The 15943-nt window shown below is 38.8% G+C and overlaps 1 protein-coding gene across 2 annotated transcripts in view; it reads right to left on the bottom strand.

The window, feature by feature from the left end:
* Positions 1-4527: 4527 nt before the first annotated feature.
* The window catches only part of CRIPT (CXXC repeat containing interactor of PDZ3 domain), a 15945-nt gene continuing 4529 nt past the window's right edge, over positions 4528-15943 (bottom strand). Inside the window, exons 2-5 of one of the 2 annotated variants that reach the window (XM_069071632.1) lie at positions 8836-8901; positions 7680-7734; positions 6072-6175; positions 4528-5788 (exon numbers count right to left, since the gene is read on the bottom strand). In XM_069071632.1, the coding sequence (XP_068927733.1) occupies positions 5724-5788; positions 6072-6175; positions 7680-7734; positions 8836-8901 (290 nt within the window). In that variant the 3' untranslated portion in view covers positions 4528-5723. Of the gene's footprint in view, positions 5789-6071; positions 6176-7679; positions 7735-8835; positions 8923-15943 lie in introns of both variants that reach the window. The other variant, XM_069071631.1, reaches the window with a different exon arrangement.

The following is a 15943-nucleotide window of genomic DNA, read 5'->3' as shown; positions in this document are numbered from 1 at the left end:
CATCGCTTTTATATCTGAATTTCTTCTGGGCCCTTTATTTCATCTATCCAGTGATAAGAGAATTTAGTTGTAATGAAAATAGCAATCTGGGTTGCACATTAATGCAGCCATTAACAAACTGAGAATGTCCAGAGTGCTCTGGAGGGACTTTATTAAACACGAGGAAGAAGAGCACATTATCACTCCTCCCTGATTCTTCATCTCTCCCCTGTTCCCATTTTCATTATAACATGAAATAAAAGAAAGGTCCAGTGGCTTCCCTGGACACTCTAAATAGCCAGCTTTTCAGCATTCCAATTTCCATACGGATTTGTAAAAGATAAAGAGGAGTTGGTAATCCATCACCCCACTTGCTGTGACCTGCTTTTATAAACATACAACCATCTTGCATGCATATGCATATCCAAGTGCTCTGAAACCATAGCAGCAGGCCAACCAATCTGACATATGCAACAACTGGAAATTGCAATTCTACTTGAGTAAAGGCTTTGAGGAAAATAGTTAGGTTGAAGCAGAAATGCCAACATAAATGGCTACCACAGATCAGAACCAGAGTCTATCCCAGGGGTCTCAAAAGTGGGGCCACTGTCTTAATGCCAAAAGGTATATGATTAACCACAGGGTGGGGAAAGGGGTCACATCCCCCCCTTTCTTCACTAGCCTGCTCAGGGGCTTATTTACATTCCAGCCACACTTCCCCTTATCCTCCCAACAGTTCCCCACTTCCCTTCTGATTTAGGGATCGGCCCCTTCAGGACAATTACACCGTTACATAGGGATTCATAATTGCACTATCTGTGCAATTTGGAAAATACCCCTTTTTCCTAGCATGCCCTTCCCATAATCTTGAGGAGTAAGCCTCAAGCCGCTTTGAGTCCTGTGGCTGAGACAGGCACCATCAGGTAGGCAGGTTCTGTGCTCCGAGGCAATGACCAATGAGAAATCTTCCTGAACATCTCATTACATTATCTTTTATCCCAAAGCCACCCCTCTTCCAGACTTCCCTATTACTGTCAAAGGCATCACAATCCTACCAGTTACTATCACCTTTGGCTCACTTTCCCCCAGCTGCCAAATCTCACCATTTCTACCCCATGACTGCTTTTCTCTTTTGCCTTCTCTCTACTCCCCTAGTTCAGGCCTCCATCCTCTTACCTGGACCATTGCACAAGTCTCCTGAATGATTTCTCTGCTATGTCTCTCCCTCCTCCAATTCATTTTCCACACACCACTTGCCCAGGATTTTCCTAAAGTATCAGTCTGACCATGTTACTCCCCTACTCAGTAAACTCCAGTGGCCCTGTACAGTGGACTGTAGGGTCAAATATTATTCCATCTTGATCTTATTCCTTTTTAATTTCTATTTTTTGTGTAAGTTTCATAATGTACATGATTGTTAGTGTAGGACCACATGCATAGAATTTACAAATAAGTAATTATACACATATTGGAGGAGTCTGTGCTAAATTTTTTTTTCTGATAGTACACAATTAAAAAACTTTGGAGCATTTGTCTATCCACTCTTTCTGATAGTCGTGCCAATGATGGTTTATGGGGATTCAAGGTGATTTCTCTGATGTTAGCCTCAAGAGATTAGGATTATGCCACAAACATGCTTTAATAACACATCATGCATTTATCATTTGTGACTTTATGTTCTTGAACCCACAATTGCTTGTGGGCGAAATGTCCTAGTGCCCTTTCTTTTGCAATAGCTTTTGACCCTGCTCTTTCCTTTTCACTTTTGCTCCCTTCATGCTAGGCCAAGCCATCATCATCTCATACATGATCCCTCAGACATTTCTATCTTGCCTCTCCAGCCACTCAGTCCATTCTGTATGTTGCTGCCAGATTTGTTCTCCGAAAACTCTGAAGTCATTAAGAAATTCTGAAAGAAAGAAAAGCTGTAACGGTTCTTTATTTCCTGATTGAAGGGTTTAAGCTTCTGACCTGGCACTGGAGATCGTCCATATTTAATACAGCTGGTCTGACCAAGCTGGTTTAGTACCTCAGGATGGAGAATGAAATGAAATTAAATAGAACTGACAAAAGGAGATTTACTTGGCCACAGTAATTCAGAATAAGGAAAGGTTCTCCACCTAGCATATAGTCTTGATTCCCTGGCTGTGTGCTGCCCATAATGATGCTTCAGCCAAGCATGATGGAAGAGCTAGAGCTCCTCATGACTTTTTTTTTTAAACTCAGGTGACCAAGGATCAATTTGCCAACTACTAGTTTTTAGTCCCCTAAGCCAATCAAGTCTCAACGTTGGTTTTGATACCAGTTAAGGAAAAGAACTAGTCTAGCATCCGTGTCTGAGGGACCCTAGTAGATACTCTGACTATACATGACCTATCTCCCATTACTCCCCAACTTCAAGTGATCTAGACTCCTGACATCAGACCCCACTGTCTTTGCCCATCCTCTCTACCCTCCTTTTCTTTATTCCTTTTTTCTCTTATACTTAAGTCAATATGGACTTTGCCTCCTAGCTGTCCTCCACTTTATTAATGTCCTAAAACTGTGGTGCCCCCAAACTGAACGTGATAATTGTGGGTGTGATCTGACCCAAAGTACAAGTACTACCTTCTTAGAAGCGATGCATCTTCTTTTAATGCAACCTAAAAATCACATTAGCTTTTTTTGGCTATGGACTCCTTGGGTTTACAGTTAATTAAAACTCTTTTTCAGGCAAATTAAAATGCCTCATCTATCCTGGATGTTCCAAGTTGGCATTTTTGAATGCAAGTGAAAGAATATACATTCATCTCTAATGAATTTCATCTTCACTAGTCTGTCCAGATCTTTTTGGTGACTAGCAGTGCTGTATTGAGGGAAAGGGTACTTTGATCAATCAATAAAAATTTATTAATTATCTACTCCATGTCAGATATTGCATCTTCACACTTGAATGGGTCTCTGATCCCCATACCAGCATGCTGCAGGAGAGGCCAGTTCTCAGTCTCAGAGGGTAGAGAAAGGCCAGGACTGAGTATCTAGAGACTGATAATCTTTGGCTTGTGGTGAGAAGAGTACTACTGTATGTGGCAGCAGAAGACCTGGCTTTGAATGAATCTTAGCCCCTGATAATTGCTGATTGTGTGACTGAATAAATCACTTTGCCCTTATAGGCTTCAGTTTCCTCATATTTTAAAAGAGAGGGTTGGACTGGATGGCTTCCAAGGTCCCTTCCAGTGGTAGATCTATGACCCAAACCTAGCAAGAGTTAATGGTGTTGGGGTGGCTAGGTGGCGCAGTGAATAGAGCACCAGCCCTGGAGTTAGGAGGACCTGAATTCAAATCCAGCCTCAGACACTTAACACTTACTAGCTGTGTGACCTTGGGCAAGTCACTTAACCCCAATTGCCCTGCCTTCCACCCTCCAAAAAAGAATAAAAAAAAGAGTTAATGGTATCATTACTCTCCCAATCATCCACACACGAGTCCCCCTCATCTACTCTACGCTTCAGTCAAACTGAGCTCCCCGACATTCCCAAATTTGGCATTTTATCAAACCTACACCCGTGCCTTTGTCTAGAGCACTCTTCCTCCTTACCTCATCTTTTAGGCTCCTTTGTTTCCACCTCCTACTGGAAGCCTTTCTTGAGTCTCTTATTTTTGGGGGCTCTCTCCTTCCTCAAATTATTGTTATTTTTTTTTATAGGCAGACAGGTGGTGTAGAAGATAAAGCATAAGTTAAAATCCTGCCTCAGAAACTTATCTGGTTGTGTGACTCTAGGTAAGTCATTTAACCAGTTTCCTTATCTGTAAAATGGGCATAATCATAGCACTTAACTTACAATATTAACTCTGCAAGATACAAAGATCAAATGAGATAACAGATGTAAAGTGTTTTACAAAGCTTAAAATGCTATATAAATGCTAGCTAGTATTATTATTATTATTTTACTTTTTGGAGGGGGGAAGGCAGGGCAATTGGGGTTAAGTGACTTGTCCAAGGTCACGTGGCTAGCTTTTTGTGCTAAGTGTCTGAGGCCGAATTTGAACTCAGGTCCTCCTGACTCCAGGGTCGGTGCTCTATTCACTGCTCCACCTAGCCGCCCCAGCTAGCATTATTTTTTAATTTACTTATTTGTATAAATAGTGATAGCATCCCAGGAGAACATAAGCTCCTTCAGGGTCAGGTATGTTTTTCATTTTGTCTTTGTATCTCAAGCACCTAATAAGGCTTCTTCACATAGCAGGCACAATTTTAAAAAATGCTTGTTGAATTAAGTCAAGTGATATAAATGCAATAGTAAATATAATAATAACAACACTTTATAAAGTTTGCAAAATATGAAAAAGAGGATTCTGGTTTTTCTTCCTTTCCTTAGAGATAATTTAAGTCATCATGCTGTAATTCTGACATTCAAATTGGTTTTTGTTATCTGAGAACCAACGTGCAATGATGATCTTGGGGAAATGTGTTCCTGACTTGCCTATCACACAACAAAGTCATGGCTGGAAAGCATTATAAATATAAATCCTGAAAAAAAAAGTTTCACAAAAGGAACTATAGAACAATTAAATGTCAAATACAACTTTAATTACTTTTCATAATCATTTCAAAACTTAAATCACAAGTAGAGTACTTACACCCCACATTCTAGACCTGTAAGGACTCCCATCAGTTCCATGTATAGTTCTCATACACCCCAACTTTTTAAAGGAAAAAAGATTTTTACCTTGCTGCATAATTATCTCCCAAAAAGCACCTACTTTCAACAGGAGAGATCCCAAACCTATGGTACAGCAAGAACATTCTTCCTTGATATCCACTACTGGATTTAGAGGACTTTACATACAAAATTCTGGCAATGTTTATCCATTCATAACATCTACAGGATTCCTATTATTGCTGTTTGTGGGGGAAGAGGGAGATCTCTGTTTCTGGGGCTTTCACAAATAATAATGATGTCTCCATATTGGTCAACACAGACAGGCACCACTCTCCTGGCTTTTCCTAACACTGGCTGAATTCACAGAAATACTACTGCTTCTGAGCTATTCCTGGGCTTTATCTGCCTAGGGGCTAGGGAAAACTGAGGCAAGGGGACAGGAGAAGTATTCATTCTATTTTTGCTATTCCCTAGAAGCACTCTTTTCCTTTTCTACAGGACTAAAAATCCTAAAATTAAAACTTCCAAACCCTCTCCAGTACAGTCTAATCAGTAGGTGGAAAAGTAGAATGGCTACATTAGCTCCCACAGTCTCTGCTAAAGTCCTATTAAAATGTCAAGGGTTAGCTGCCTTTTCGGATGCTGGTGCTAAGAGCCACGTATGCCTGTCACAGGAAACAAATAATGATCTCTCTTGCCAAGGCTTACTGTTGTCAGGGCAATATTAGCAAACTTCTAACATTCCCATCCCTTTGGCAAAAATATCTACAGAAAAAAAGGGGGAAATGATTTAACTAAATATAGTTAAACACAAAGTGCACGAAGGATTGGAAAAACCTTTTCATTAAATCTGCCCTATTAATTAAACCTAGTAAAATGTTTGTAAAAATGTTATCAATTAGACAGTAGTTATATTTTAGACTATTCAGGGTTTCTTGAAAGAAAAGAGGAAGACTCTGAACACTGGTCTAGTATTAGTCATTTACCTTGAAATATTGTTTTAAAACCAGTATGTACAAGTTATACCTTGGAAAACATATAGAAGAAAATTAAAATCATATAGAAATATAAAAGTGGAAGCTGGAAAGTCAATCAGTGCAACTAGACAGATGTTTGCTTGTAGTTCTTGGTATCCAAAACCTTTTTCCCACACATTGAGCAGATGCCTGAAATAAAAGAAAATAAGGCATGCATCATGTCGTCAGTCTCTGTCATAACAGCAGTTGCTTGGTTTCTTTAGGGAAATTCTGAAGATTATAAAGTTTTATTTTATCAGAAAGAGAATAAGAAAACAGAAATTTTAGCAATGGCCAAATTCTATGTTAGATTTTCTTGACTTTCGGAAGAAAAAAACAAGGTATCAATGTTTATTAATGGATATGTCCTTTTGTAGAGTCACCCAACTATAAAATTTTCTATAAATGCAAGACAAGAATGAAACAAACTTACCCTTTTTGTAAGCACAGCCTTGGCAGTAATGAGAACCTGGCTGATGCACAGAACTTTTACAAATTCTACAAGTGGAGAACTTATTCTTTCCATATGGGTCAAATCTGGATAAGGAGAAAAAAAAGAGAAAAGTAAGATACATGTAGCTACTGATATGCGGAACAACTTCACACTAAACTTCCTGTATAATGTTTGGCTCTTGGTTTAAGACTTCTTATGAAAACATACAGTGAGAATCAACCATGATTATTGAGAGGACCAGTGCTGCCAGACCAGGTAGAGAAGACCTGGGATCAAACTCTGCCTTGGCCCACGTGTGACCGTGGACAAATCACTTAACATCCCTAAGCCCATTTCCTCATCCATAAAATGGAGATAATAATTATCTATGGTATATGCCTCACAGGGTTGCTATAAGGCCCAAATAAAGTAATGTAAGTGCTTTGCAAATTCTAAAATATGTCAGTTATAAGCTTCTCTAAGTAGAGGCAACAAAAGATATTAAGTTAGTGACGAAACTGTAGGTCTTGTTTGGTGAGTTTGTTTTCCCCAAAACAGATGGCTTTAGCTACATATAAAATATAAGAAACATACATGAACTTTGCCTTCAACTAGCTTGATGTATTCAACTTTAAGGATATTTTTTCAGGGTTTATTTTCCTTGGTACAACCTTGGAAGCATGAATGAAATTAGAATCATAACTTAAGGCAGATACTATTATATTTTTTTTAAGTGGGATCTCAAAAAATAATTTTCCTAGCTTGAGAATATCACAGAATTAAAAGAAATAGAGAGCTGCACAATGTGGGAGCCAATGGTAATGTGAACAACAAAGGAAAGCAATGAATCAACAAAGATAATGTAGTCCACTAGTGTCAAACTCAAAGGGTTGCATACGGACTCAGAAAACAACAAATTAACAGTACTTATACTGTAGTATATTTTTGTTGAACATTTCCCAATTGCACTTTAATCATTCAGGCCTCAGAAGCAAATTTAACACCTCTGATGTAAAACTGACATACTCTACATATTATGATGAAGTCAATATAAGGGTTGAAATATAGGACACATCCCTAAAATGGTAACTATCTGAAAGGAAATATATATAGGTTTTATATATATGTAAAAGGAAACATATGTAGGTTAACACCAATTTTAGGCCTTGTGTATTTTATACAAGATTTTGAGGAAAACTTTGGTTTACATTTAGACTAATACAGCTGTTTTACTATTTAGTAGTTTGTGTCCTAGAGCTAAACTAGAAAATGAATGCAATGATCATGTCTTCTAGTACCATTACAAGAAGGGTGCAGCATTAATTTTTCATGTTTGGGAAAAGAGAACCCACATATGTAGGAGTTGAGCAGGAATATAACATGTAAGTAGGGAGAGCATGTAGGTAATGAGAGCTCACCCTCAGCTGGCACTAGCTAGGCATGCCAACAAACAAGTAAGATTATGTACCAGGATTTCCCTATTCCTATTATGGACATATATGCTAGAAATACCTTTATCATAAGTGCTTATCAAATTTGCCCTCAATGGCTTAACATTAGGAGTAATGAAAATTTCCCTTGTAATTTTAATAAGGCTCTACTACTCACCTTGCTTTCTTTGAAGTCAAAGCCTTGTTTTCATTTAATTTCCTTCCACCACTTTCTATGCATGAACGAAACAGAAATTTATTTTGGTTAATTATCTAATACCAACACAATCAGTTAAAAAGTTCATTCTTTGAAGTCTTGCTTTGTATCAAATAACCTTCATGGAAAAACTCCCCAAAACCGGATTTAAAAGTCAAATTTTAAGAGCCCACTTGAATGACTTTATTTATGAAGTAATACACATTTGTGGGAAGGGCTAATGACACCTTCTGGATGCTGGAGAATCCGACACCACATTTAACTTCATTAGTTCTGTGAGCACCGGGACAATTATCGTGGCGCCGGGCACCCTGTCTGCCCCATAGACATATGATGACAATACAGTTTTTTCGTTCATTCAATAAACAACTACTTCAAGTGGTTTTCCAATAAAATTAAATTCCATGTGTTGAGGTCACTTTTTTCATTCAAACAATAAACAAACTGGGAAGCCAAGACTAACTCCAATTTCTGTTGTGCTTTATTTTACAAAGTGCTTTTCTTTGTTACACTCTTAAAAAGTCAAGAGTCTGAAGTGCTGCTGCTCAGCTTGACAATGAAGATACATGAAGTTGAGAGCTTACGTGCCCTACAAATGATCACACCCCTGTGAGGGATCTGAGAGGCTCTCATTTCACTGAGCTTTTTCCCCATGATGCCCCACTGCCTCACAAGAGGCCACACTCCGCTACTCATAATATCCTTTCCATGAAATAATGACCCATCTCCCTTGTCAGAGGATGCACTACTCTTAACTATGTGAAACCAAGTAAAAAACCTGAGAGAAAATAAAATTCCTTAATAGCTTCTTGTTCTAACTTTTCACAAATCATTTATACTCTGCATTTCAATGACATAGAGATAATACATGTAAGACATGCCATTTGACCTCCTAATAGATTGAATTGCTCGTTTTAATTGAGATGGCTGAATGAAAAACACCACAGAATTGTCAAGGATAACTATATTCAAATATTCAACAAATTTTTAAAAAGATATTTAAATACTTTGCAAGATACTGTCTATACTGCAAAAGTGGAATTAATACATTATTGAAAATAGCTGAATTCACGTCAGCAGAATCAGCATTTAGGTTATTTTCTCAAAGATGCAATACCTGTAGTGTTCCTTGCTCCATCCTTCCAAGTATCTGGAGTAATAACAGTACCAAGTTTCTTTTCACCTATTTTGAAAACAAACAAAACTGGAGAAGTATGAGACTATTACCTAGCATGCTTATTACCTTCAAGAGAATATAGTGAAGTAACAATATTTTGGAGTCTGGGACAGAGGTCAAACACAGCTTCACATGGCTCACAACACTTCTGAGTGCTGCCCAAAAGAGATTAAAATGTAATTTGGAAATACCAAAATAGATAAGATATAATAAAATATATAGATAATACTACACTTTTTAAAAGCATTATACTTGTCTTTAGATAAGATACAATAAAATATATAGATAATACTACACTTTTTTTAAAGTATTATACTTGTATTTAAAGAAATAACTATACGTCTAATACAAGGGAGGTATGGACAGAAAGCAATTCAGTTGAAGAAGACTTGTGAATGCTGGTGGATTTCAAGTCAAATATGAATCCACATTGCCATGCAGAGCCAAAAGAACCAATGTGATGTTAGATTGTGTTAACAGATACAAAGAATTAGGTCTGCCCTGGTCAGATCCCATCTGAACCATTGTGTCCAGTAGTGGGCACTTTACAAGGGACATTGACAAGTGTGGTATATGTCCAAAAGAGAGAAGAGGAGACCATAAATTCTGTGATAAGAGGACCTTTAAAAAGAAATAGGAATGTTTAACCTGGATAAGAGAAGACTTGGGGGTGATGGTAGGAGGGGGCTGTAATACTACACTTTTTAAAAAGTCTTTATATTACCTGCTGAGATCTTTCTGCATGATCTAGTGGGTCTGACTTCTACTTAAGTTTGACACCACTGTTGTAGGATTCACAATAATAAAGAGGGGCATACCATAGTAAAATGCAACAGCACTGAGAGAGATAATTAACACACGTATCATAAATATGGGTCTTCCACAATTCAGTAAGAGATTACTGTGTATATAACTTGTAAAGGATATAGTTTGCGTAAGGGATGTAAGGGATATAATTTGACTTTCAGTATAATAATTTCTAGAAGAGCAGGAGATTATTACAAGGAGATTCTCAGGTTCTATCCTCATTCACCTTCCCTTCTATTGTGCCCTCCAGAACCCCAACTTTGTGTTAACAAAACTTTCCTTTCCTATATTGCTTCCTCTCATACTTTATCCATGTTCTAGTGTTCACAGAAACCTTGTTCTCTCTACAGTAGACTTTTCCAGTGCTAGTTTGTCTTTTCATTCTCCCCCAAACCGGACAGGACTAGGGCCCCTACTAAGTTTTTCCCTAAAAGCAATAAAGCTGTCCCCAAGACTTAGTTGGCTGGGGAGACTATGGCCTGAGTTGATTCAGCTTCCTCTTGGCCTAACACCTTGCCACAGTAGTTTGGGCTAATTGTTCCCTTCATGGTCTTGATTCTATAATTAACCAGTTCAATCATATATTACCCTTTGTTCTAGAATTCTTTGCCCCCTTACCTACTGTGTTTATGGCCTGCCAATCCCGAATCGTGGGTTACTGTTTTCTCCCTGCCCCTCAAATTTTCCTTTTCTGAACCTATCCCTACATTGCTGGAAGATGTCCTACCACCATGGTGACTAGGTCCATTATGCCTTCATATTAAAGAATCTAAGATGGGACCTCATTGCTACAAGGTAATCTTTTTTTTTTTTTTGCTTTTTTTTTGATGGGGCAATTGGGGTTAAGCAACTTGCCCAAGGTCACACGGCTAGTAAGTGTTGTGTCTCAGGCTAGATTTGAACTCAGGTCCTCCTGACTCCAGGGCCAGTGCTCTATTCACTCCACAACCTAGCCGCCCCAAGGTAATCTTTTCTATCTTCCCTGATTCCATAGTCTGTTATATTGGGAAAGCAGAGAGTTCCAGTTGTTATCTGGGTCAGCAAGTATACAAAGTACTTCAGGCTTGAGTTCTTAACTTCTTAAGTCAGTCAATAAATGTTTATTGTCTATTATGCACTAGGCACTGTGCTAAGTGCTAGGGATGCAAAGAGAGACAAAAGCCAGTCTCTGCCCTCAAGGAGCTCACAATCTAATGAGGGAGATGACAAACAAAGCAAATATACACAAGCTACCTATATACAGGATACAAAGGAAATAACTAAAAGAGAAATGGCACTAGAATTTGTAGTAGTTAGGAAAGCCTTCCTGTAGAGAATGGATATTTAGCTGGGACTTAAAAGGATGCCAGGAACATTAGTAGGTAAATTTCTGGAAGATGTCCCAAAGACATGTTGACTTAGTCCACTATGTCTTCATATTATACATCTAAGGTGAGGAGCATTTAAAGTATGTGTGGAGGGTGGGGGGGGTGGGGGTGGGAGGGGGAAGAGACAATCAGAGAAAATGCCCTGAACAGAGAGACAGAATGTCTTATTCATGGTATAGCAAGGAAGCCAGTGTCACCAGATCAAAGAATAGGTGGAGAGGAGAAAGGTTTCAAAAGAAGACTGGGAAGGTAGGAAGGGGCTAGATTATGAAGGGCTTTGAACACCAAAGGTGTTTGTATTTGCTCCCAGAGGCAATAGTGAGCCAGGGAGTTCATGTGGTGGGGGAAGAGGGAGGGACATGGTCAGACCTTCACTTTAGGAAAATCACTTTAGTGGCTGAATGGAAGATGGATTAGAATAGGAAGATATTTGAGGCAGGCAGATCCACTAGTAACCTACTACAACTGTAAAAGCAGTAAAAGCGTAAAAGTGATAGGGTCTCCAGCAGGCTGGTGGGAGTGTCAGAGGAGAGGAGGGGGTGAGGGTGGGTTTTTCAAGAGATGTTGCAAAAGTAAAATTGACAGGTCTTGACAACAGCTTTGATATGGGTGAGGAGAGATAGTAAAGGATGACTCAAAGGTTGTGAGCTTGGGGAAGGAGGATGAATAATGTTGCCCTGCACAGTAAGAGGGAGTAGGGTTTAGAGGGAAAGAGAAGGAGTTTTCTTGGACATGTTTGGTGTAAGATGTCTACTGGACATCCAGTTTGAGATGTATGAAAGGCAGTTGGAAATGTAAGGTTGGATCAGCAGTGACTTTGGAGAAGGAATGGCAGATTTGAGAACTGTCAGCCTAGAGATGGTGAAGTAGTACAGAGAGAGGAGAAAAGCTAGAACAGAACCTTGGGGGACACCTACAGTTAGAGGAAGAGATCTGGAAGAAGATCCAGCAAAGGATACTGAGGAGTGGTCTGATAGGTAGGAGGAAAACCAAAAGAGAATGGGTGGTGTCCTGAAAACCTAGGGGGAAGAGAATATCAAGAAGAAGGTGACCAACTGTGTCAAAGGCTTCTGAAAGGTCAAGGAGAATGAGGACTGAGAAAAGGCCACTGGATTTGGCAACTGAGAGGTCACTGGTAACTTTGGAGAGAATAGTCTCTGTGGAATGTTAAGGTTGGAAGCCAGATTGTAAGGAGTTGAGAGTGAGAGGACAGAAAGTGTAGGCTATTTCCCCCTTGAAAGATGAAACTGTTGCTTAATTTTTTTTACTAAAGAAAAAACACCAACGTCATATGCCAGGGGGCCAAGCTATCTCCTACACAAATGTCCACTCACCAAAGCTTTCAGTCCAAAAATAGTTCAAGAGGCTTTAAATGGCCCTTGTTGTCAGCTATTCATTTAGACATTTCCACACCCAGTTTCACCTGACTACTGAAACCATAGAACTAAAAATAACCAAAAGGGCAAGAAAGAGTAGACCCTTTTCTTAGGGCTATTATTAGGAAGAAGCACCAGAGATAGTCTGGACCAAGTTTGGCATGGCAGCTCAGAGTCATTCCTTATAAAGACCTACCTCATAGTCCTCCCTCCTGTCCTACTCCCTGTTTTAACCTCGAGGCTGTACTTCTCAAAGGCTCTGGAACCAAGCCCAGCCAGCCCAAGAAATGATCTTACAATGCTTCTGGGCCTGGCCCACTATACCTCACTACCACTGGCTAAAAGTTTTTATAATGGGCTATCCTATCAAGGATGCAGCCTAAAGACAAATGAGCATAAGTCCTGAAGAAGGCTGCTTTTAGTAACAGTTCAATTATTATATAATTTAATGTCAAAACCAGTAGTATAGACAACAAAGGCTTATTTCTGACTCTACCAGAGACTAGCTGAGTGACCCTAGGTATTTAACCTCACTTGTCTGTGTGTCTACAAAACTGGAGTGATATCCTTAAGCACCAATCCCCATCTACATTCAAAAGTAGATTTTGATAATTATAGCATACCAATAATAATTCACATGTGAACAGTGTTTTAATGTTTGCCAAGGGTTTTCCTTGCGAGAACCCTGTGAGGTAGATAACAAAGAGACAGGAAACTGAGGCACAGATTCCTTAATGAACTTGCTGAGGGTCATGTAATGAGTATCAAAAATGGGACTCTAATTCAATCTTCTGATTGCTCCTTCTACTACCAAATCCTATCTGTGGGCTAGGTTGGTAGGGTTTTTCCTGTCTTTAAGTCCATAACCCACACCAGGCATTATGCTAAGTGCTGGAGATAAGAATATAAAGAATGGAACAACAGGAGGCTGCATTCTAATGAGGAAGCCAATAAGGACATATGTAAGTACACAGTGAATAAGAACAAGTTTGGGAAGACAAATGCAAGCAGCTACAAGGATGAGGAAGACTCCGTGCAGCCAGAATCAAGCTCTATAAAGAAAGGCAGAGGTTATGTGTTCCTGGGGATCTTTGGAGCTTGGATATGCTCTTACCCTTACCTCTAGAGGCATCTGAGCTGAGGACTAGTAAGACAGCTTCCAGGAGATAAGAATTTTTATAGCAAAAAGTCAACATTGCATTAAAATAATTCCAGTTACTAATCAAAAGGGAATAGTCTAGAATCCTGCCTTATAATATCCAGAGCATCCAAAGAGAACTACATGTTAGGGAACAGTGCCATAAAAAGCAGTGAACCTCAAAGTGGGGAGCCTTAGATTTGTCACAGCTGATGCTTCGTAGTATTAAAAGATTCACGTGGTACCAAGTGGCTAGTGTGCCTGAAAGTGGTAGAAGCTAGGTCTAAATTAGCTGTGTAATTCTGGAAATTTACCTAATCTCCCTAACTCAATTATTACCTAGAATGAGAGATAATTTACCTCACTGACAGTTACAATGAGATTTAACTATTAAAGAAGAAATGATTAATTTTTAAGCAAGTTCAGATAGAAAGAATAGTCTGGGACTTCTTCATAAACATTGCACACATATTTCAAAATACAGTTTTCTATTCTTCCTTTTTTGGCGCCATCAAGTGACAAAATTGTGCAATGCTGGCAAATCAAATGAAAATACAGGTAAAACACTGCAAGTAAATGATTACACTTTGTAAAGTAAAACTAAGATCCAAAGCAATCACATTTTAAAATAATAATTTATTCTTTGGTTATAATATGTAAGGTGCTAGAGGTTTTATGGAAGAGCTCAATATCTATTTTATACGTTTACTTGATCATGTGTCTAATTTGAAGTTAGTTCTTTCTTAATCCCGTGCATTTTTCTTAGAAATGTTATCTTTGTAGCAAATAGAGGACTAAGTTTTGGCTACATGATCCTATCAAAATGAAATGTGAAAGAGAAAAAAGTAAAAAAAAAAAATTCCTGAGGCATTAGGCTGTAATAAAAAGCAATAAAAAAAGAGTTGTTTGCAGCCAAATTGGTGGTAAATGTTCAAGGCAAGAGCTAAATGCATTCATTCATCCACTTAGCATCCACTTCCTGAGAAAAGACATCTAACAACGTGAAGAGTAAAGGACAAGAATCCAACCACACCAATGGCAGTCCAACTTTACATGCAATGAATGCTTTATAGTTGGTAGGTGTAGGGTAGGATACTTACCTTATTGCTCACAAGATCACTTCACAGCATGTTTGGCTCAGAGTTGAGTGTAAATAGCAATTGTTTCTGTTTTGGCCAGAAATCCTGAGGGTTTTCCCTTCCCAGACTAAATTTTTTTTTCACCCAGGTAAAAGAGGCCATACTGAATGGGCATTGCCTCAGACAAACTGAGACCTGGGACAGACCTTAGCTTTTGGTCTCCCATGGCATTCTGAGTTATCTCCAGTCATTATGACATATGTCTTGCCACTGAACTCAGATGAGCCTGGAGGAGAAGGTGACGCTGGTGACTTTGCACAGCTCTGCCTCACTTAAATCCAATTCACTTTCAAAGTCAAGATATCACCTTCCTGATATCGCTGGTCTTCTTCCAAAATGAAAGACAAACTTCCATATATATCTTACTCTCCCTTTTCCCTCACCTGCTGAGCTCTCCCTTGTAACAATTTTTAAAGAAAAACCCTTAAGACTTATAAAGCATGTCATATACATTTTTTCATCTGAGCCTTGCTGTTTCAACCCTGAGAGCTATGTCCAACAGCTCTTATTATTCCTCCTTTACAGAAAAGGAAACAGCTCCAGTCAAAGAGCTAGGAGGTGTTCAAGGTGGGTCAATTTTCTCCTGATTCCTGGTCCAGTGCTTTTCCATTACCCTACACTGCTTAAAAAGACCTGGTTCCACACAATCTAGTGGTGTGACCTTGGGCAAGTAAGAACCTTTCTGAGCCTCAATTTCCTCATTTGTAATATGGGAAAACACTTGCTGTAGCTACTTTGCAGGGTGTCATGAAAAATGGATCTTCAAGTCACTGTATAAAGAAGAGGTGTTATTACATACAAGAAACTGTACTAGATGTAGCAATGTATATACATACTGACAAATGTGGTCAACAAGGGATTTAAAATCTAGTACTGTAGTTAATCCAACTATATACAGGAGATTGTAATAAGTGCCATTACTTCTTTATTTCCATGTATCCTCTAGCTAAAAGACAATCAATTGAGGGGAGAGTCTGCCTTTCATTTTATCATTATCTCCCTGGGTTCTGAAAAGAACATGTACATGCTTAATAAAAAGTACATGCTTAATAAAAGCTTGTTAAATTGAACTCCAGGGCGGAGTCAAGATGGTGGTACACTGTCTTATTACTTTTTTTGGACAGAAAAACACCAGAGGGCTTATTTTCAGGGGAGGGCTTATTTTAATGAACATTGACAGCAATTTTAATAAACAGGTAAATGTGAACAAAAAAATGTACC

The sequence above is a fragment of the Petaurus breviceps genome, unplaced genomic scaffold, assembly GCF_028583685.1.
Source record: "Petaurus breviceps papuanus isolate PSGF00001 unplaced genomic scaffold, PetGlider_PUasm1.0 90842, whole genome shotgun sequence".
Classification (NCBI taxonomy): Eukaryota; Metazoa; Chordata; class Mammalia; order Diprotodontia; family Petauridae; genus Petaurus; species Petaurus breviceps.
This window is presented reverse-complemented; position numbering and strand designations above follow the sequence as displayed.